Source organism: Choloepus didactylus, chromosome 4 (genome assembly GCF_015220235.1).
Source record: "Choloepus didactylus isolate mChoDid1 chromosome 4, mChoDid1.pri, whole genome shotgun sequence".
Lineage (NCBI taxonomy): Eukaryota > Metazoa > Chordata > Mammalia > Pilosa > Megalonychidae > Choloepus > Choloepus didactylus.
The window spans coordinates 152,014,250-152,037,391 of record NC_051310.1 but is presented as its reverse complement, the minus strand read 5'-3'; the positions used below and the strand labels follow the sequence as shown (position 1 = coordinate 152,037,391).

At 36.2% G+C, this 23,142-nt stretch overlaps 1 protein-coding gene across 1 annotated transcript in view; it reads left to right on the top strand.

The window, feature by feature from the left end:
- Window positions 1-8,315: 8,315 nt before the first annotated feature.
- Window positions 8,316-23,142, top strand: part of LOC119532901 — a 37,325-nt gene continuing 22,498 nt past the window's right edge. Inside the window, 4 exon segments of the mRNA XM_037835139.1 lie at window positions 8,316-8,322; window positions 11,859-12,328; window positions 12,330-12,615; window positions 18,977-19,199. Coding sequence (XP_037691067.1) covers window positions 8,316-8,322; window positions 11,859-12,328; window positions 12,330-12,615; window positions 18,977-19,199 — 986 coding nt within the window.

The window sequence follows — 23,142 nt, the reverse complement described above, 5'->3', positions numbered from 1 at the left end:
AAAATAATAGCAAAAACTTATGTAATGTTTTCTAAGAGATATAAATATGTTGCCACAACTTTATTAATCTAAAATTATCTTGTTCTATTGAGGCTATTTATACAAAAAGATATGGCAAATTCAATATTTATATACAACACAGGAAATAGCAAAATGATACTTTCCATCTATAGAAATATCCAGAGATTTTAAATAGAATAACTGCTTTATGTCATGAAAAGTTATTTTGCCTTAAGGAAGGTAATTTTCATAGAAAGGTTGAAATCAGCTATTAGATTCAATTTACATATTATATTACATAAAGAAAATTTATGTAATTATAGCTATTAAATTCAATTTACATATCTATATTCAATTTACATATCTATATTACATAAAGAAAATTTATAAAGAAACTCACTAGTTTCAAATGAAATAAAATTTTTTTTTAATTATGTTTCAGAGATCTGGATAAATATATTTATAATCATACAGAGTCTCAAGGTCATAAAATTAGTAGTGTATAAAGTAAAATAAATATCTAAAACCTAGAAATAAAGATAATCTGCCTATTGTGTTAGATATATCAAAGAAATAGGTGTTCTAGAAGTGGCAAAAAAAAAAAAAAAATTCATGCTCTTAAGCTCTGGGGAGATTGTGGGTAATACCTTCCTGCTCCAGGAAGTTTATTTAGTTAAATAAATTAACTAAAATAAAATTATAACTACTGCTTTTCAGGATAGTTATCATTATCCTCATTGTTCATTTCTTCATTTATGTATTCACTGAACATTTTTTGGAAACCTACATTATCCCAAGCACAGAGCTAGAACTGATGGAGCTATGATGATAAATAAGGTAGAGGCTTTGCCTTCGTGTACCTCAGAAATTGAGAAGACAGAAAATGAACAACCTGCTTGTTTTTAAGTGTGATTGGCATAACCCCTATGGATAGAAATTTGGCAAAATCTATCAAAATTTACAAGTGCATATATCCTTTGATACTGAAAATTCCTCTTCTAGGATTTTTATTCTACATATGCTCTGCTACATGTGTTAAATGATACATATATACAAAAACACGTATGGCAACACTGTTTGCAATTGCAAAAAATTAGGACAAAAAGCTCAATATCCATTAATGGGGAACTGCTTAAATAAATTACTTATTATTTCCATATATTGGCCTACTACACAGCCATTTTAAAAAAATGAGACAAGGGGCATATAAACACTTTTTAGGTGACAAAAATACCTTTATATGCCCTTGATCTGATGGATTTTAATCTTGGCTGCATATTAAAATCACCTGAGGAACATTTTTAAAAGCTGATGCCCAGACCCCACCCCAGAGATTGTTCTTGAGTTGGTAATATGTGTGAGCTGTCTACTGACCTGTTGTGAAAGGTCCAAAGTAATACTAACTTGCAGCCTGGGTGAGAACTTCTGAAGACTCTTCTCGACTTCTTACTCTGCCTTCAGCACTAAGCCATCTTCTGCTCCCTGCAGCTTCCTGTCCTGAAGCTAAGGACCAGTTCTGTTTATCTCCTCTCCCTGACCCCAACCAATTTTCCCAGCAAAGAAATATAGAAAAATTTCACTAGTAATAAAAAGAATCCAAATTAAAACAAAAATGGACCCAAAAAATGGGATAATGCTTTTTAAATGACAAATCAACAGAGTTTTATTTTTCTTTATGATAATACCCTTGTGGGCCAAAATAGATATTCTCATAAATTGTTTTGAAGACTATAAATTGGTAGAATTATTTTGGAAAACAAATTGGAAATACGAATCAACAGTCTTAGAAAGTGAATTCTACTACTGAAAAACTAGCATAAGGAAATTATCTACTACTAAAAAGCTAGCATAAGGAAAATATCAAAGGGAAAGAAAACTATGATCATGTTTGAACTATTAACTAGAATCACAATATAATTAAACAATTTCAACTGCTAGGTTCATTGCACACATTATAAATTTTACAGCCATTAATAAAATGAAATTTTTGAAAAGGATCTTCTAACATGGGAAAATGCCTGTATTCTAACATTGAGTGATGAGAGCATAATACAATATTGTGCATATGGAATAGCATTTTACTCAGGGGATGGGATCAGAATTAAATACATAATATGAAAATTGTGTATGGTTAAAAGTATCCTTAAAAATACCTTAAGTTACCCAGAAAGTATAATATACATGGTTTTGTATATATAATCCTATACAATGTGTACATACACCTAATACATATGTACAAGTATGTAGTACTCATGTGTAACTTTATACCCCCAATGACATTCAGTTCAAAGATATTCCTAGACTGTAAGAAGTGTCAAGAAATGACTTAGACCAAGGGAATAGCAGATTAACATTTTTCTTCTCACAACTCACTCCAAGTCATATTATTCAAATAATAATAAACATTTGTTGAGTGCTTATATGTGCCACATGTTGTGCTTTATTCTAATTAACTTATTTAATCCTTGCAATAATGCAAAGAAGGATGTTCTATGAAAATCATCATCTCTGCTTTATAGATGAGAAAACTGAGGCATAGATTTTAAAACTTCCTAAGATCAGTCCGCTAGTAAACAGTGGAGCTAAGTTTCAAACTCAGATAGTCCAATTCCAAAGCTTCACACTTAGCCTCTATGCTATTCAGCTGCCTCTTATTTAGTGGCGTTGTGTACAGATCACCCATAATAAGCACTGTCTCTCTCTCCCTGTCAAATACATATACCTGAATTTGTGTAAATTAAATGTCTGTTTGAGGTGACACCACCATACACAGAATTATTGCAGCCATGACAGCCTCCATCCTCCCAAAAAATAACAAATTGAAAATATATACAGAAAAAAATGTCTTGAAGGAAATGTACAAAAATGTTAAAATGTGTAGTTGATTTGTGTAGAGAGGTTATGAGTTTTTGTTTCTTATTTCCATTTTCAAAATATTTTCTACACAATCCATATGAGGAAGTTTCCTTTTTAAGAATAATGTTCTAGGTTTTCTCCCAGTTCCTGTAAAAGGGATTTTTACCCTGTTCTATACACACCTGTTTTATACATACCATTTTCTACATGTCCCCAGTATACTGCCTGCAATATATTCTCTTTTTGGTTCAAAATGTATTTATCTTTCCAATAACGGCATTGTCATACCCTTCTCTTTGACTCTCTTCATGCATAAACAGACACACACACACACACACACACACTCCCAAACCCATTGGTCCTAACAAAATTTTAGAGTGTTTTAAATTAACTGGAAGGGTACACACCCATCTTATGATGGAAAGCTGCAGAAGAGGAATCAGGCTGTGAGGAGTTGGCTGTAACACCTTATTTCTTAATTTTTTAAGCAGGAATTAGAATCTCTCCCTCTGACTAGAATGACAGCAGCCCACCACTCCCACTGCAACAACCACAAAATCCATAAAAATTTGAATCATCATATTTGTAAAGACATTGGTGAGCTCTAGAAAGTGATGAGTCTTAAATAAATTGGAAATCCTAGGGTGGGGAACCCATTCAAGATGATCTGATGAATGCCAGCCACTTTCTTCCCTAGGGGCATTTGCTGACTCTGGTAGTGGACTAAAGATCAGAGTTGGCTACACAAATGGACTCTATTGATGGGGGAAAAAAAAAAAGTAACAAGGCCATTGCCAGTTGAACAAAGTTGGCAAAACATATTGGAAAATTGAGAAGTCCGAAACATTGTTGGGCCCTGTTTTAGGTTCTTAGGCTGCTCAAGCAAATACCATGAAATGGGTCAAGTTAAACAATGGATATTTATTTGCTCATGGTTTTGAGGCTAAAAGAAAGTTCAAATCAAGGTGTCATCAAAGCAACGCTTTTTTTCCCTAAGACTGGAATGCTGGGGCTGGCTGCTGGGGATCATTGTGTCTTATTTTGTCACATGGCAAGGCACATGGCAGGGTCTCTGGATCTCTCCCTTCTCTTCTGGATTCTGTCAATGTTCCATTTCTGGTTGCTCTCTCTGTGGCTTTCTCTCTGTTTCTGAATTTCATTTCACTTATAAAGGACTCCAATAATAGGATTAAGACCCATCCTGATTGAGGCGGGTCTCATCTTAACCAAAGTAGCTTCATCAAAAGGTCATACGTACAGTGGGCTTACACCCACAGGAATGGATTAAGTTTAAGAACATGTTTTTCTGGGATACATACAGCTCCAAACCACCACAGTCCCTTCTCCCCCCACCAAAAAAAGAAAAGAACAATAACAGCAGCAACAACAAAAACCATTTGCTGAATCCTAGGAGGCTCGGAAACTGGACCAAGGGCTTCTAAAGGGCATATTGAAAACCAATATAGGGAAGGGGCCTGCCTCATTCATACAACCCAATCTCCATTTCCACACATTTTCCAGATTTTGAACCTCAGGCAGCAGAAAACCAAGAGAAACAAGCTCAAAACCTCCACAGGATAGAATATAATCTTCCTAGGTCTTTCAGTGCTAAGGAGTCAGAGATCCACCAGACATTCAGTCAAAACCTTGGTAGACCACACCTGAGGAATAGGTCTACATCAGAAGTTGACTTAATTTTAATAAAACTGGAACCCAGCCCCAGCCCAGCTCAAACCCTGATTGGATTGAGATGGGCCCTTTACCTATCAGCTTAAAACAGGAAAGGGTAAACCTTCTCTGATGGAAGATATCATCTCGAGCCTTTCTGGTTTTTCATGCACAATATCCAGCATATGATAAAATAATTGCTGTAATGTAAAGAGGCAGAAAAATCACAAGAAAAAGACAACAGAAGCACACCTACATTTGAGCCAATTATTGAAGTTAGCAGGCAAGCACTTTAAATAATTATGATTAATATGTAGAAGAAAACAGAGAAAAAGATGGACAAAATGAATAAAAGATGGAAAATGTAAACAGTAAATCAAAATCTATAAAATAGAATGAAATGGAAATTCTGAAATTATGAAATATAATATCTGAAATTAAGAACTCATTGAATAGTTTCAATATCTGACTAAAAGAGCAGAAGTCAGGATCATTGAGCCCAAAAGATCAAGAAAAGATATCCAAACTGTGACAGAGTGAGAAAAAATAGTGGATAGAATACAGAACATAGTGTAACAGACATGTGGAACATACATTATATACATACAATTGAAGCACCAGAAAAAGAGGAGAGAAATTATGAGAAAGAATGGAATTTTCCAGAACTGATGAAAGAGATTGCCACATATGCAAAGAGCTCAGCTAATTCCAAGCAAGCTAAATAAAAATCAAATCACACGAAGGCATATCATACTCAAATTCTTTAAAATCAAAATCAAGGAGGAAATCTTAAAATCAGCTGGGGGAGGAAGCATATTACCTTCAAAGAAGTAATAACAGGAACTTAAAATAACTTTTTAACAGGAACTATGAAATCAGAAGAGAATGGTTTGAAATCTTTAAAGTGTTGAAAGAAAAATCCTGCTAACCTAGACTTTTTTTTTTTTTAATCTTCATTTTATTGAGATATATTCACATACCACGCAGTCATACAAAACAAATCGTGCTTTCGATTGTTTACAGTACCATTACATAGTGGTACATTCATCACCCAAATCAATCCCTGACACCTTCATTAGCATACACACAAAAATAACAAGAATAATAATTAGAGTGAAAAAGAGCAATTGAAGTAAAAAAGAACACTGGGTACCTTTGTCTGTTTGTTTCCTTCCCCTATTTTTCTACTCATCCATCCATAAACTAGACAAAGTGGAGTGTGGTCCTTATGGCTTTCCCAATCCCATTGTCACCCCTCATAAGCTACATTTTTATACAACTGTCTTCGAGATTCATGGGTTCTGGGTTGTAGTTTGATAGTTTCAGGTATCCACCACCAGCTACCCCAATTCTTTAGAACCTAAAAAGGGTTGTCTAAAGTGTGCATAAGAGTGCCCACCAGAGTGACCTCTCGGCTCCTTTTGGAATCTCTCTGCCACTGAAGCTTATTTCATTTCCTTTCACATCCCCCTTTTGGTCAAGAAGATGTTCTCCGTCCCACAATGCCAGGTCTACATTCCTCCCCGGAAGTCATATTCCACGTTGCCAGGGAGATTCACTCCCCTGGGTGTCTGATCCCACGTAGGGGGGAGCTGCCAACCTAGACTTTTACACTCAGTGAACATATCTTTCAAAAACAGAGACAAGACAAAGAAATTTCAGACAAATAAAAGCTGAGACCTTATCCAGATGGCAGGGTGAGAAGCCTCAGTGACAGGGTGAGCCTTAAATCAAGAAAAAGACTACTTATAAGTAGTTGGATTTTGTGATGCCCTATCTGCCCCCCCACCCTTACTTTTGTAGTTTTGATTTGTAACTCCATTTTATACTTCCTAAAGGATCTGAAAGGCAAATACGTAAAATGCAATGATAAATCAGTAGCTTGGGGCTCAAAATGGATAAATTTGTGACAAGAACCACATAAAGGTGTGGAACAGAGGGGTATGCTATTGAAGTTGTTCAGCTGGTATCAAAGCAAACGAGATTGCTAAAGATTTAGGATGTTAAATCTCAGACCCATGATAACCACAAAGAAAATATCAGAGAATATGCCAACTCATTGAGACAGAAAGCAGAATACTCGTTACCAGGGATGGGGAGCAAGGGCAAGGGGAATTAATGCAAACTGAGTGTTTCTGTCTGCGGTGAAGGGAAATTTCTAGTAACGCGTTGTGGTGAGGGCACTGCAACATTGTGAGTATGATTAATCCCATTGAGAGGTTATGCTTGCAAGGGGGTGGGATTGGAAGATTTATGTTGTATATATGTTTCCACAATTTTTAAAAAATGATAAACTAAAGAGATAATGATAATTAAATGCAATACATGATCCTGGATGGGATCTAACAAGAGAGGAGAAAAGGAACACATGGACATTATTATCGATGTTAAATTTCTTGAACCTGAAAACTGCTCTTATTGACTACATAAATGAATATCTTTGTTTGCAGGTAGTGTACATGGAAATATTATGTGTTCAGGGAGTATGATATTGTGCAACCTGCCCCCAAATGTTCAGAAAATAGATGGATGGATGGATGGATGGATGGACGGATGGATAGATAGACCAGTACTACATAAAATACTGAAGAAAATTCTTAAGACTAAAAAAGAATTATTTCAGATGAAAGTCTAAATGCAACAAGGAATGAAGAACCCTGAAAAGGATAAACATGTAGTAAACATAAAGCTTCTTGTGGAATTTATAACATGTAGAAGTAAAATATATGAGTAAAGGGATTTAAACCACTACTAGACAAGTGCAGTGTTTACCCATGTGGCAAAAGTACTAATTTGAGATTCCAACTATAATAAAGCAAGGACGCAAGATACACCAGAAGAATTACTCCAGAGTGTATAACTTAAAATCTATTTAATAAACTTTATTAAATCTATGAATAAAAAATACTTGAATAATCAAAAAGAAAACAAGAAAAAAAGGAATAAAGGAACAAAGAACACAGAGAAAATAGAAAACAGATAGTCTATCAGCAAAAATTTAGAAATGTCAATACCATGGAGAAAACACTCCCAGAAAGTATTAACAACGTACATTTCAAACATTCTCCACACTTTCTAGTGAAAAACCTTTTCCTGAAAACAGAGAGTTCTATGGAAATCCACACAAACATTTCACCGTTGCCTTTTTAAGACACTCTTTCTGCCTTCTCTCTGGGGCCCAATTTACCCTAAACTCCAGGAATACTGGGGTAGAAGAAAGGATGCTACACCAAGGACTCTTGAGAGAGTTACAAAGCAGCCCAAGGGGGACTGAAGACATCACAGTAATCTCCAAAATGCAACTTTAATTGTGCCCCTTGAGAGTCTCAACAAATAACTCCCTTACCCTTCCTTCATCTATATCCCCTTTTTGAAATCTCCTTATGAGGTTCATACTCCAGTGCTTTCAGCTACTCTAAAGCAAAAGTAACCAATATATAATGCTCACCCAAGAAACTTTCTCAGCTGGGACAGAGAGGTGAAAGGCCTGGATGTCTAGGGGTGACTGAGGTCTATTACGTGGCCCTTGATGAAAATACCAACCTGTCGATTGAGGCCCACACCACAAGGGCTGATTATAGGGCTGTGCTTCTATCCACAAGAGAAGTATTCTATTGCTAAAACTGTTGCCTTTGAGCTCCTCAGGAAGGCGGGATGAGAGTATCTGCAGTTGGCTTTGTATATTCTATGACTCTCAGGGTTCAGATGCTCAGGTTTGATTCCATGTAAGAAGAGGCATTAATTAAGAGATATAGACTCTGTTTCTAGGTCTGCACACATTTAGCCCTATCATGAAGGGTAAGTAACTTTTCTCCCTATCTCACCTCCACTGGATTTTTCTAAGACATTCACAAATGGATGTCAGGTCCAGTGAAACATTTTTAATAATGATATATTTTGTATACTTTTGTGGGTTTTGTGTTTCATCAGCAATATCTCCAAAAACATAAAAAGTTATGCTATAATGACCTGCTCACTCCAGTGCTCAGCTACCCAGATATCCCTCAGCTTAGCAATCCCTTAAACTGTTTTGCTTAATAATTCACAAAGATATGTTTCGTTATTCACAAATAAAATAAATTACAGACTTTGGTATTAGAAGACTCTTTAGTATGGTGCTCAATAACTCACTTTCTACAATGTCCCAGTGAAATACAACTTATTCCAATTTACCTTCATGCACATCCCAGGTAATATAATGTCCTCCCTTTAATCATTTATTTCCTTCATCTTGAATTGTGAACATGACTGTGCTTTTAAATCTTCTTCCTTTATATCAGATATAGCTGTATGTCTTTAAGTGCCAGAATATACCAGAAAGTTGGTAAAATAAATTTGAGCAAGCAGAGAGTCACCTGTCCATAGCTTTGCTGTGTGATACTATGGATCTTTTCGTTCAGTCTGTTAGATTCACTTAAATTCATTATTTTTCATTTAAATTCAAAAGTCATTATGCTAAATATTATTATCCTAGTTATGAGGTAATTCATAATACTATGATTCATAATACATAGTTACTATGTAATTCATAATACTGTTAGTACTAGTATTATTAACAATAACAGCTATGATTTTTTTTAGGTCCTAGTATATAGCAGGCATTGGTTTAAGCATATGTATTCAACACTATTTTCACCAGAGCGCTGCAGGGTAAGTGTCAACTTGTCCATAGGTACACAGTATGTCATACAGTGTTTGAATCCAAATCAATTTGACTTCATTACTGCTTTTCCTTTAGTATGTGATATAACAGGACTGCTAAATTAAGTGTTACTGGATTGAATCAATCAGTTGTGAACCTGACCAGGCTCTGGTATGTCACCCCACAGATTGACAGAGTGGGTATTCTCTTTCTTCTCACAAAGCCATATGCTTTCCTCCTACAACTACATTCTCAATTTTTCCTAAAGAGCAGTGTTTTCTTTTTGTTTTTTTTTGTTTGTTTGTTTTTGAGGAAAGTGTTTACTTTGATCCCTTATGTGCTCTACACAGACTTGAGAAACATTCGGGAGAGAAAATCATTTGGGATTTGTTGATTGACTGCATATGGAAAGCGATAGAATTAGAAGGTGACTTGAATGACTTTCAAGTTTATGGCTTTAGCAAATGTTAAATGGATTAGTAAATGGAGAATGGAGCCATTCTCCAAAAAGCAAGTACAGAAGGGAAAATCCTTACTAAGGAAAAGGAAAATAAGCACTGAGCAGAATAGGAATATAGAGTTGAAAATACAAAAGGGAGTAAATGACTAGAAACATTTTGAGTGGACACTCAAGGATGACAGAGATATGTAGAAAGTGCTATGGATATACTAAACAGGGAAGTTATCTTATCTGTAATAGGGTTTTGCGTCGCTAGCTTCAAAGTATGACAGGAATCAAAAGGATATTTAAAATCTTCGCCATCAAACTATAGGGCACTCTATATTGTCTAATCTAATAATTAATTAAAAGTTCACTTTATGGGTCAAGTGAACTAAGATATATGTTAGTTATGTTACAGAGCTGATTATAATTGCAAAACATTGATAACAATCTAAATCCATCACTAGGGTTTGGTTAAATCTATAGACAATGCAGCCATTGAGTAGATTTTTACCTTTTATTAGAGAAGTTGTAGACTTACAAAAAATCATGTACAAAGTACAGAGTTCCCATATACTACCCTGTTAGTGACACCCTGCATTAATATGGTATATTTGTTATAACTGATAGAAGAACATTTTTATAATTGTACTATTAGCTATAATCCATTGTTAAAACAGGGTTCATTGTTTGTGTTGTACAGTCCTATGAGTTTTTTTTTTTAATCTTTATTCAAATAACATATACACAACCTAAAATTTCCCCTCTTAACCACATTCAAATATATAATTTAGTAATGTTTATTACATTCACACTGTTGTGCTACCCTCACAATGCAGCCACTGAATTGTTTGGGGGGGGCTATGTTTTGGATATGGAAGGAAGATAAAAATATGTTAACAAAACCAATTATAAAACAGTGTATATTGAAAAATCCTATTTTTTTAAGAGAGGAAAGCAATACTACAAAGAGTTAAAAGTTGTTTTCTCTAGGAGGTGGGATTATTTTTATTTTGTCAGTTTCTATATTTCTGATGTTCTTAATTACCAAACAAAGGTTTCTATTTTAGAAAAGTAAATTTTAATTATTTAGCATTCATAAACTGAAATAAAGCATAAGGTTATTTGAATTTGGTACTGAGTAACATTATTAGTAAATATTCTTGAATTGGAAAAAGCTTATTGAATATTTTTTTTGCATATATGTTTTGTGCATCACCAAAATGAAAGAAAATAAATTATCATTTGTGCTAAGCAAGAATTGACCTTTAGCAACATTTAAAGATATATTACCTTTATTACCTGTTGGGTTTGCTGTTTGTTTTCTCGATAATCAACCTTTCTGAGCTTATTAAGATTCTCAGTTTTATGCAAGTAGGGCTGCAGTCAAAAATGTGGAAACCTATCATCAGCAATATCTGGATAGCACAAAAATGAATCCTTGTAAGAAGATGAATCATATATTTTAACACAAATTATTTGTTTTTAATGAGAGGTTTATGATAAAATGACTTAAGACTGCATTTGTTTAGTGTAGTGGAGATTCAATTCACAAATTACAATATTTAAAATAAAATTTGAAGTAAAGTCAATTCAAGGAATATTCCAGGTTAACTATTAACTCTCTACTCTCCAGAAAAAATATTACTATGGCTTTCATTTTGGTTTCTATGCTGAAACTTATAACTCATTAATATGTTATGAGAAAATTATGATGTGAACAAACCAGACAAACAAGTGAATAATGTTCATTCCCAGCTCTACAATGTCAAAGTATATCAAATGCATTCCATGTGGTGAAAGATATTAAAAAAAAAAAAGTAGTCCTAATTCTTAACCAAAAAATTAGCTCAATAAAAACAGCTGTTCTATCAGAAAGAAGTCACGGATGGGAAAAAGAAATACAAACTGAAAAACATTTTGCTGCCTTTCATATAAGTGAGAGAGAGTGATACTTTTGAACATTCACAATTTCAAAGAGAGGAAAGGATTTTTTTTTTTTATCTAACCATTGGTACATTTGTATATATCCAAGTAAAATAAAGATAATATTGTTATGAATCCAATTTTATTGAAATTTAGGATCCCTAAGATCATTGATTGGTAGTGTTTAAATAAGAGCTAGGAGACAATGGGCGGGTTATTCGAAACTAATTGACAAATGGCTAAATAAGAACCTCGCTACATTTCCTACAGGTTTCTCAGGAAGCAAAACAACTTGCAAACTGGTGTTCTCTGTCTTCTCTGCAGCCCTGGCATTTGTGAACACTTCACAGACAAGCACTGTGACTGAGTTTATCCTCCTTGGCTTTCCCGGTTGTCAGGAGATGCAAATTTTCCTCTTCTCACTGTACTTTGGGGTCTATGTACTTACTATTATGGGAAATGGGACCATTGCCTGTGCTGTGAAGTGGGACCAACGGCTCCATACACCAATGTATATTCTCCTAGGGAATTCTGCTTTCCTTGAAATCTGTTACATTACTGCCAGTGTGCCTGGTATGCTGGTCAATTTCCTATCAGAGACAAAAACCATCTCTTTTGTTGCCTGTTTCCTCCAGTTCTATTTTTTTACTTCTTTTGGCACAACTGAAGTGTACTTCCTCTGCATCACAGCCTATGATAGGTACCTTGCTATCTGCCGCCCATTGCACTACCCAACTCTCATGACCCCACAACTCTGCTATATCTTGATGTCTCTTTGCTGGGTGTTCGGGTTCCTTAAGTTACTCTATCTCCACTGTGCAACTCTCTCAATTGCCTTTCTGTGGTCCCAAAGTCATCAGTCACTTTATGTGTGACGTGGATCCACTGATGGCTCTGTCCTGTGCCCCAGCTCCTATTACTGAGATCATCTTCTATACCCTGAGCTCCCTCATTATCATCCTCACTCTTCTGTACATCCTTGGATCCTATACCCTTCTACTGATAGCTGTGTTAAAAGTCCCTTCAGCAGCTAGCCAGAGAAAGGCCTTTTCCACCTGTGGATCACATTTGACAGTGGTGTGTTTATTCTTTGGAGCCCTTAGCAATGTATGCAAGCCCCACATCTGATAACCCAGCTGCATTTCAGAAGATTATGACTTTGTTCTATTCTGTGGTGACTCCCTTCTTAAACCCCCTGATTTACAGCTTATGAAACAAGGACATGAAGGCTGCACTGAAGAAAGTCTTGAAGATAGAATGAGCATAAAGTTTTCTACATGAGACCAAGTGGAACACTGTCCATATATAAAGGATCAATTAAGGAAGACTTGACTTTCTGCTGCTGTTTCACCAATGCACACTTTAAGAACTATTTTCTCAGTGGAGTCCTTCACTGTTTTATTCCTTAACTAATCTGGCAGAGCTAAATCAATCTATTCATGATACATTTCAAATGTAACAATTACATTTTCAACATGGGTGTCTCCACTAGACAGTGATATGAGGAAATTAAATCTGTGATATTTTACTGTGTAAGTTTTTATTACTTAGGGATAGGAGTCAAAAGTATAAGAAAGGCAGTTTTCCCAGATCATTGTTGTACTCAAGACACTGATGTATTCAAAACATTTCTTAAGAAAATCCAATATTTTAAGAAGTGAATAAAGAATTTAATTTAAATGCCTAATGGATACAAACCTAAAGACTTTAGTAACAAAACAACTTTCTTTTATCCCCTGCCTCTTTATGGTTAAAAGTCTTCCAAACCAGACAGTCTGGCAGTTCCATAGAAAACCAGATATATAGTTACCCTTCAATCCAGCAATTGCACTTCTCTGTAAATACCTGGAAGATCTGAAAGCAGTGACATGAACAGATACCTGCACACCAATGTTCATAGCAGCATTATTCACAATTGCCAAGAGATGGAAACAACCCAAATGTCCTTCAAGAGATGAGTGGATAAATAAAATGTGGTATATACACACGATGGAGTACTACATGGCAGTAAGAAGGAATGATGCCATGAAACATGACAACATGGATGAACCTTGAAGACATAATGCTGAGTGAAATAAGCCAGGCACAAAAAGGGAAATATTATATGCTACCACTAACGTGAACATTGAAAAATGTAAAATAATGGTTTATAATGTAGAATGTAGGGAACCTAGCGATAGAGAGCAATTAGTAAAGGGGGAACGATAACCTAGTAAGAACAGATAAGTTATCGTGGATAAGTTTAACATTCTGTGAAGGCCCAGGAATGACCTTGGTTTGTTAATTTCTGATGGGTATGGTAGGAACAAGTTCACAGAAATGTTGCTATCTTAGGTTATCTGTCTTTCTTATTTCTTTGCTGGGTTACAGATGGTATATTTTCTTGGGGTAGAGTAGGAACATGTTGGAAGTAAAGTAGTTATTTTAGGTTAGTTGTCTTTTTCTTATTTCCTTGTTTTGGTTTGTTTGAAATGTTTTTTATTGTATGTTTTTTTTAAAATTTTTTGATATAATTAATTTAAAAAAAGTGAAAAAAAATATGCAGAGACCTCCTGAGGAGCTGGGGGAGAATGCAGGGGTGTTGGGCTTCCCCACCTCAATGGTTGCTGATGTGCTTGCACACTAAATCATAATAATAATATATAGAAATTTACAAAATATTTTCTTATCCATCATCTCATTTCATCCTCCTATGAGCCCTATGGGGTACACAATCTAAAGGTGAGTATGTATTTAATATTTGAAGAAGCTGAAGTTCACAAGTTCTTACAACTAATAAGTAAAAACAGAGCTTAGGATTCATATTTTCTGTGTCCTGGTCTTCTTTCTATTACCTCCCGCATTTTTTCTTTAGGTTCAACTCTGCTCCCACCTAATGCCCTTGTTTATCCCAGGTCACCCCTCTTATAAAATACCTGAATAATCTCCTCCATTCCTCTGCCCGTGCAGCTCTTTCAGATACTTAAATCCAGTCCTGCTTTTTCAGTTACTTACATCTCAGTTTCACACACATCATCACATGTACCTCAGCTCCAAATTCCAATTGTCCCTACAAATATCATTCTTAACCCTGTATCCATACCATGCTCAACTGTTTCCTCAACCTACTGAAACCCTTCTCAAACTTTGAAGCCTGTTGCAAGCACACCTATGCTTCACCCAGACTCATGCTCTATCATCTACCACAGTGGTTCCCGAAATTTAATGTGCATCAGATACACCAAAAGTTTGTTAGAACAGATTGTTGAGCCTCAACCCCAGGGTTTCTGATTTAGTAGGTCAGGATGGGGCCTGAGAACATGCAATTCTAACAAGTTCAAGTGATGTGAATACTGCTGGTGTAGGGACTGCATTGCGAGAACCAGCTCCGCTCTTACGCAGCCTCACCCCTCAACTCAGCCAGGGATGCTACTGGAGCTCTTGCTGTGATTGCATTCATCTCCAACTCAGGTTCTCTGGCTCATACTGGTTGCTCTCCTTTCTCTGATACCATTGGAGGAATTTGTGCTTCCCACCTCTAAACCATTGAAGGTGGCAAACTTCTTTTTCACTAATATTTTTTCATGTCAGTCAACAGTGTTAGAAATCTGCATTTACAGAAAACTAAAAATGTTTTTCAAACAGATGTGTGCAAGCTACACTTAAAATTGAAAAATCCTTTATCGTATGTTGAATATAACAAAATCAAATAAGCTATGTATAGACACAGAGGTGTTGGTTTTGTTTTTGTTTTTTTTAATTTAAGTGCTTCTTGGATAGGCACCAAGAATGAAGCAAATCTGTTTTGGAGAGAACACACACACACACACACATTCTCTCTTTCCCTCTCTCTCCCTGTCTCTCTTTTACTCGACCCCAATCCCCCACCATTAGATGAGTTCCTTAGAGAAATGAGAGTTTACAAAGAAAAAAGTTTTCAAACCACTAATGGAAATATACACAAATACAAATAGGATTAGATGTATGCACAGGATGCATGCACGGAGAACAAGGTGCCTCCCAAGGAGCACACTGGGGAACTATGGATCCTATTCAAGAGAGGCTTGTAAACTCTGAATAATCATTCATGGAAAATGCACTTCATTTGATTCAGAGTAATAAAGACTCTTTACACTTTATGGAAGCAAGTCTCTTGAGCCACAAATAATGCTCTCTGTCCATGACTCAGCTTTTAGATTGTATATATGAGGATAGTTTTGTGGCTAGAGTTTCTCTCACATCTTCCTCTTGGAGCCAGAAATGCCACCAGGTTTGTAAGGAGGGTCTGCATGCTTCAAGGTGATAACTACTCCTGTGCTCCTGCTGCTCTGATCAGAGCACACCGGCTTTTCTGTGAATCTGTTCATTCTTTGTCCTTTTTTCCTTTATAGGAAAAAGGTGTCAGGCTCTGCAGTTCTCTTCTCCCAACACACTTCTGAGGAGGGTGCAGGGTGATATATTCACATTTAATGGCCACTCTTCTCTCACAGGTTTTTCACAATACAGCTCACTTAGGTAAAATGATGCTCTTATGTCTTGAATATATTTGGGGGGGCACTAAATTTCCTTCAATTAAATTGTTCCCTGAATCTTGTAGCACTTATGCTTCAATGTTGGTGCAATGAAGTTTTAATTAGCACAATATCCCTCACCAAGAGCAATTAAGGCAAGCTAGTCTTAGTTTTTCAAGTTGCTGGCCAGTGACAAGTGGCAAGCAGAAACTGAGCAAGAAGTAGGCCAACAGATTTCCTATTGTTTGGATTTATTTATGGATTAACCATAAATAAATGCATAAATATTTAAAGGATCTGAAAGAACTCCTGCCCTTATGAATTTAAAAAGTGAATATTCTTCCCTGAGCAAAAGCTTAAATTCCCAGTGGTTGGGGTTATCAAGGAAGGTCTCCTCCCTTATCAGTTCATACAGAAAATTTCCCAGGCTATTTGCTTCTCACCTTCTTTCCAACTGACCAGTCATACTATCTATCACTTGAGGTGAATAGAAAACTGAAAGAGGTGAATTTAAATTCACCATTTCAGCTACTAATAGATGTGCTTTGGAGGTGGTAGCAGTAAAAATGGGTGCTGTGAGGTTTCAGATGATCTGTGAAGTTCACCTATCCATGTGCATTCTTTAGATAATAGCTCTGTATTTACAGAAAATTGAGATTTCACTGAACCAAAAATCATGACAACAAGGTCTTGAATATCACAAAGTTAAGTGACCAGGTGGGAGTCAAGACTCATAGGATCTGGTTCCAGCTCAAGGACTATGAATTAGGATTATGCTTCCATTCTTGGTGCCAAGAAGTGACTGGTGCAAAGGGTAAGTTCATTCATGTCTCATGTCTGTCTACTGTCATGAAAAGACCAAAATGTCCATTGTACGTTAACCTCACTATATACATATACATATATACATATACATATATATATATCTGTTACTCACTATATACATATACATATACATATATATATATATATCTGTTACTCCTAACGAATAAATATTGTTTTTATCAGGCCCACAGCATCCAGTTGGGCCTGCTGCTGTGAAGCCACAGCTTCCTGAGGCCCCATTCACATAGACTCATGACTGTCCAGATGTGAGTGGCTGCCCTGATTGATTTTATAATCACAGGTTCTGAAAGGTGAGGAATTTTATTTTTCACATTCACCATTGTACCCCACAAATTAGCACACTACTGGGAATATAAGAAACAGTGAATAAGCATGCTTTAAATGCTTGAACAAATAAATAAATGAATAATGTAATACAATTTAAATTCAGCATTCAGTTTTTTTATCACAAGCCCAATAACTATATTTTCTAACCAAAAATAACAGCATGTTGTCTGGCAAATATAAATATATTTATGGGAACTATATTTGAAATTATAACTCTCCTAGAAATTTTGATGCATGTGGTCATCATAATTTTAGTTCATTCAACCAAATCTCTTGGGCAAAATGTACAATTCCATAAAAATCATGTCTTTTAGAGAAACATTTTTTCATCATTCTAAAAATCTTGTTAATACAAATATGCAGGTAACCTTGGCAATAAAACTTTTATACTTCTGGTTTGCTCCAGATTTGATAAAATGCTGAGAATCAGACCTCTTGCACTCTGCAGACTGTATAAATATCATAAGGATGGAATTCTGTAAGTATCTGAACTATGACATTAATAAATAATATAGTCAATTATCCTACTTTTAAAGTTAATATTTGCTAAATTTAAAACTTTCATGATGATTTGTCCAGTTAAATATACTGGGTTTTAACTGGAAAACATTAAGATGTGAAATCATACTTCACCCAACAGTTTCAGGAAAATTGTAAACAAAATATCCAGGTTTATAGTCCTGTCTCAACTCTTGATTCAGTCAATATCACAAAGCTCTTCCTGGTCTCTGCACCTCCAAAGTGAATCTGGCTACTCATTAGTCAATTTAGGTAGGAGCAAGATTGAATAGGAGCAAGATTGAAGGGACAAATTAGAATGTTTAGGGCTTACTTCTTAGCAAAAATGTAGGCACATTGTTTTATATTCTAGAGAAATTGAGTGATGTTCAATTCTAGATAAATATTCTAGAGAAAAGAAATGATTTATAAAGGACATAACAGCTGTCTTCAGTTTTTAAATGTCTCCCCTCCACTGTGGAAGAGGAATTGGACTTATTTTATGTAGCTGCAAAGAGGAGTTCCAGGATCAATGGGTAGAACCAATAAGGGAGACAGATTTTACTCAGTAAGGAAGTGCTTTGAAAGAAACAGGGCTCCTCAAGAGGGAAATGCACTGCAGTATTCAGAAAATCTAGATGCCAACTGAGAGATGTGATCAGCAGGGAACATGGTTTACAAAACATTTGACATAAATCTTAGGGATCTGCAGCATCTCCTCAGGAGCAGCAAAGGCCAAGGGTGCTCAAAACTCCTACCAACTCCATTCTCATCTGTTTTCCTCTGGGCTTCTACCTATGAAATTCTAAGAAGCCAATATAACAGCTAGTTTTGTTTCAGATTTATACCCACTTTAGAATCAAGGTAAAAGAATGTGTTCAAAGTTTATACTGGTATGTAGGATATCTAAGAAGGCCGTGATTCTACCATTCTACCCTCTACTAAAATGAAATATTACTGAGACTTGATTTAAGGTTGTGGAACATTTGAAATGAAGTGATGTTTGTCCCAAACCAATCTTCAAATGGGCCAGTGTATCAAGGAGTTACTGGCTTTGCATATTTAAGTAAATTCCTTAAATCTCTCTGAACTTCAATTTTCTTATCCATAGGAAAAAAAAAAAAAGGATAAGCCATATCTTCCTACAGGTTAAGGGATCATTAGGAGGACCAATGAGAAAATGGTTGTGAAAATGCTTAGCATATTTTCAAAGAAATTTGTCAGCAAAACCTACAAATGTTTATTATTATTCATTCCTTGTCACTTTTGTTCCTCAAATAGCTTTGGGAATCCAGAACAGAACAATGCATATCATGACTGAGTTTGTCCCCCTGGGCTTCCCTGGTCAAAGAAAGATGCAGAATGTCCTCCTCTTTTTAATCTTGATGGTCTATCTTCTGACCCTGCTGGGGAATGGAGCTATTGTCTGTGCACTGAAATGGGACAAGCATCTCCACATGCCCATGTATATCCTCTTGGGAAACTTTGCCTTCCTAGAAATCTGGTATGTTTCCTCCACTGTTTCAAAGCAGTCTACTTAATAAAACACTGCAAGGTACTATTAAGGGCTAACCAAGGTTTCTCAACCTCTGGCATTATTGCTATTTTCGGAAGGACAATATTTTGCTGAGGGGAGATGTCCTGTTAATTGTATACTGTTTAGAGGCATCTTTGGCCTCTATCCAGTAATACCAATAGCAGCTCCTCAAGGTGTGACAATGACAAATGAGTCGAGATATTGTTCAATTTACCCTGGATGGTGTGGGATAGTTGCCAAGAACCAACTCAGGTAAGTGATGACATCAACTTGGGGATGGAACCCTGTAATTCTGGGCTTTGCTCACCACAGTGTCTGCATGAGTTATATATATATAATCAATGGCCAATAAAGGGGGCTGAAACCCCAATAATTAAGTACAACAATGGCAATCAATGAGTGGAAGTAAACTTGAATCCTCTTCCCATAATTCCCAGTGATCCACTTGTAGGATTTGCTCTTATGCTTCTATGGCAGTAAGATCTTCTGGATAAACCATGGTTTAAGATGGGAGGCAGAAAGCTTCTACCAAGGGACCCAGAATGGGTTCTACTGAACTTAAAGCAATGGCTGTTTCTATTTGGAATTCTCTTGCTGGCAGAACAATGGACAAAGAAGTCACTATGTCGGTCAGTATGATCTATTCTAATTATCAAGTGTTGCTGCTACACAATAGGGACAAGGAGGAGATTAGCTGGAACTCAGAGGGCTCGGAAGAGTTTCTTTCAGTGCTTTCATGCCCAGTAATTCTAGTGAACACTATATGCAGTATGCACAGCCTGACAAGGGCAAAGCAACCCCAGGCTCAGAATCTTTGGAGATGAAGGTCTAGATGCCCCAGTTGGCAGGTTCCTTATGCCATCTGAATTGCTGATAGAAGATGAGATACATCTATAAGGACTGGTGGAGGGAGGTGCTGAATACCTGTGATGGCTATTTATTAAATCATTTTTATAGACTGCAGCCTTCTAAAACCTTGAGGACTCAAACAGAGAAGACATTACAGGGAACATGTGGAGCTGAGTAGTGCAAATAGGGGACTACAGCAAATGCTTTTAGTGTCTTACATTACATCCTTTCAGCTTACCTCCACCATCAGTTGCAGCTTCCTGGGTAGTGGCAAGCCCGGGCTCATTGTGATAGTGTTCAACCTCCAGAGCAATGCATGCCTTTTCACTTTCTGCCTTGAGTTCTGTCGGCTAGACAAATGCAGCCAGGGTATAAGAGAACCAATGTTCCAAAGACAAACATCGACTAATGGTGGAGGGTGTCATTGGATAAACATTCCAACTTCTCAAACTCCTGTTAGAATCAAGCCCAAACTGCTCACCCTAGAGACTTGAATAATACAAACTAACATGGTTGTCCCTGATTCCAAGTCTCACTCGCCCTGCTCTCTATTCCTCTTTCCTAGGGAACCCCAAATAAGCTATGCACTCAAGAACTCATCTCAGGTTATGATTTGGAAAACCTAAAGTAAAACAAGTGTTCACTGATCTGCCTCAATTATGCCTTTCACAATAACAACACATGAATATTTCCACCCCCATACATACATTTACTTCCTGTTTTAAACATTCCAGGTTAGAAAATTTGTAGTTCCTCATCCTTTTCATGGCCAACTTCTCCACTATTGCCTTGAGCCCATCCTCTCAAACATATTCTGAGATTTCACACCAAAACTTTTTCTTTCTCTGGAAACTTGAACTTTACTCTTATACCTCTCCAAAGACTTTACCCAAGTAGGAGAGAAAAGAAGTAGGATGGATTGAAAGGAGGAGATTGAGAAAGAAAACATCTCCCTGGAATGTGCTCACTTTTAGAGTCCCACATTTTTCCTCCTTATCTTGATGACATGAAAGAAGAAAGTCAACCTCTACTTCATCTCTCATGCACACCTCAATCCAGTATTTCCCAGTCCCACATCCTCTGCTCTGCTGAAACTGCTTTTCTGAGGCTACCAGTGATCTTCATGTTTCTGTAGTGGGGTAACATTAATATTCACAAAGAAATTTTCTCTTCGATATAAGAAAACTTTCAGATCAGATCTGCTGTCACTTTCATTGGTCATGATTATTTTCACCAGAATACACATGGACAACTCTACATTCTTGTAAATGGGATTTGAAAGCTAGTGTGACAGCCTGGATTTATGTTTTCTTATGATCAGTTGCAGCCCCTTATGAAACAATGAAGTTGAAAAGTGAAAAATGTGTGTTCCTCTATAATTACACCCCAAAATTTAGGGAATTTATGATTTTTGATGTTTGATGTGGAATAGATAAAAATCTAGCATTTCCCACAGTTTAATATGCATATAAATCACCTATGGATCTTTTTAAGGAACAAATTATGAGTCAGTAGGTATACCTGGGGCATGAGATTCTGCAGTTCTAATACGTTCCTAGGAGACACTGAAGTTGAAACACTTTGAGTAGCAAGTTCTAGTCATTGATTTCACAATATCAGGGGAGACAATTTCCTAAATATGAAAGCTTTAGAAGTATCTCTAACTGAACCATGTAATAATAAGTAAAGGTCAGAATTGGGAGAGAATATTTGAATTACCTTTGTCAATGTTTCTTTTTCACAGTAAGGTTAAGATATAGAGCTTTCCTTGATTTCTGATAAACCCTAATAAAATTCTTCCACCTAAATAATATCTTTACTAAATTGCCTCCTGAAGTGCCATGATTACACAGATTGGAAATTGTTGGCCATAACATTTCCAATGTAGTACAAGATAATGTGTGGCACTGTTATGGATTGAATCATATCCCCATTAAAGGTATGTTCAAGCCCTAACCCCTAATCCTATGGATGGGAAATCATTTATAAATAGGACCTTTAAAGGCCAAATTAAATCAGAGTAGGCTTAACCAAAGATGGATGAAGTCTTTATAAGCAGGAGAAATTTGGATGCAGTCACTTAGGAGAAACCAGAGAAGGAAACAGATTGCCATACGACAGAGGCACAGATGCATCTACAAGCCAAGTAGCCCCAAGAATTGCCAGCAAGCCAGCAACCAAATGCACAGTCTCCTGGAGAAGGCATTATCTGGCAATACTTTGATGGTGGACATCTAGAATTTAAAACTGTGGGATAATAAATATAATTTGTTCAAACCAGTCAGTTTGTGGTATTTGTCATAGCACCCTGGCAAACTAGGACTGACATCATATTTTAAAAAACAGACAAAATGATACTTTCAATTGCAAATTTCTATTTGCATTATGTAGTAATATTACAACACATGTATATGAAAGATATCTATTATACACTCGTCGTTTCTCAACAATATATTTTTGAAATTAGCTGTGCTTATTCATGTAGTTCTTATTCATCTAACTACTGTATTTTCATGGCATAAATGTACAACTTATTCATCCATTTTTCAGTTGTTGAATATTCAGATCATTTCCAGTTGCTCTTGTTGTTTTTGTTGTTTTTTTTTGGGGGGGGGTGTTGTTGTTACTGAGTTCTTAGTTTTGTGTTGTTTTTTTATGCTGCTACAAACAATACTGCAATGGACATTGTTGTATTATATTTCCATTTGCACATAAGTGAGATTTTCCTGTGATAAATATCGAGAGAATTACTGGGTTAGAGGACATACAGATCCTCAAATTTACTAGATATTGCCAAAGTGGTATGCATTGTGATCGAAACTGTTAGCTCCCGGCCTAACTGTCTGAGTCCTCATTTCTCAATAGCCTCTCAAATATACAATATTTGAGACAAGACAGAAAACATTGTAAATGCAAATTGGTAAACTTCTTTATCACTGTCCTTTATTCCTTTTTGTGCCTCATCTGTGCTACACATTGGACTACAGTGCTGAAATAAACCAGATCCGGCCTATTCTTCTGAAGCATACATTCTAGTATAAATCCTAAACCATAAACAGCT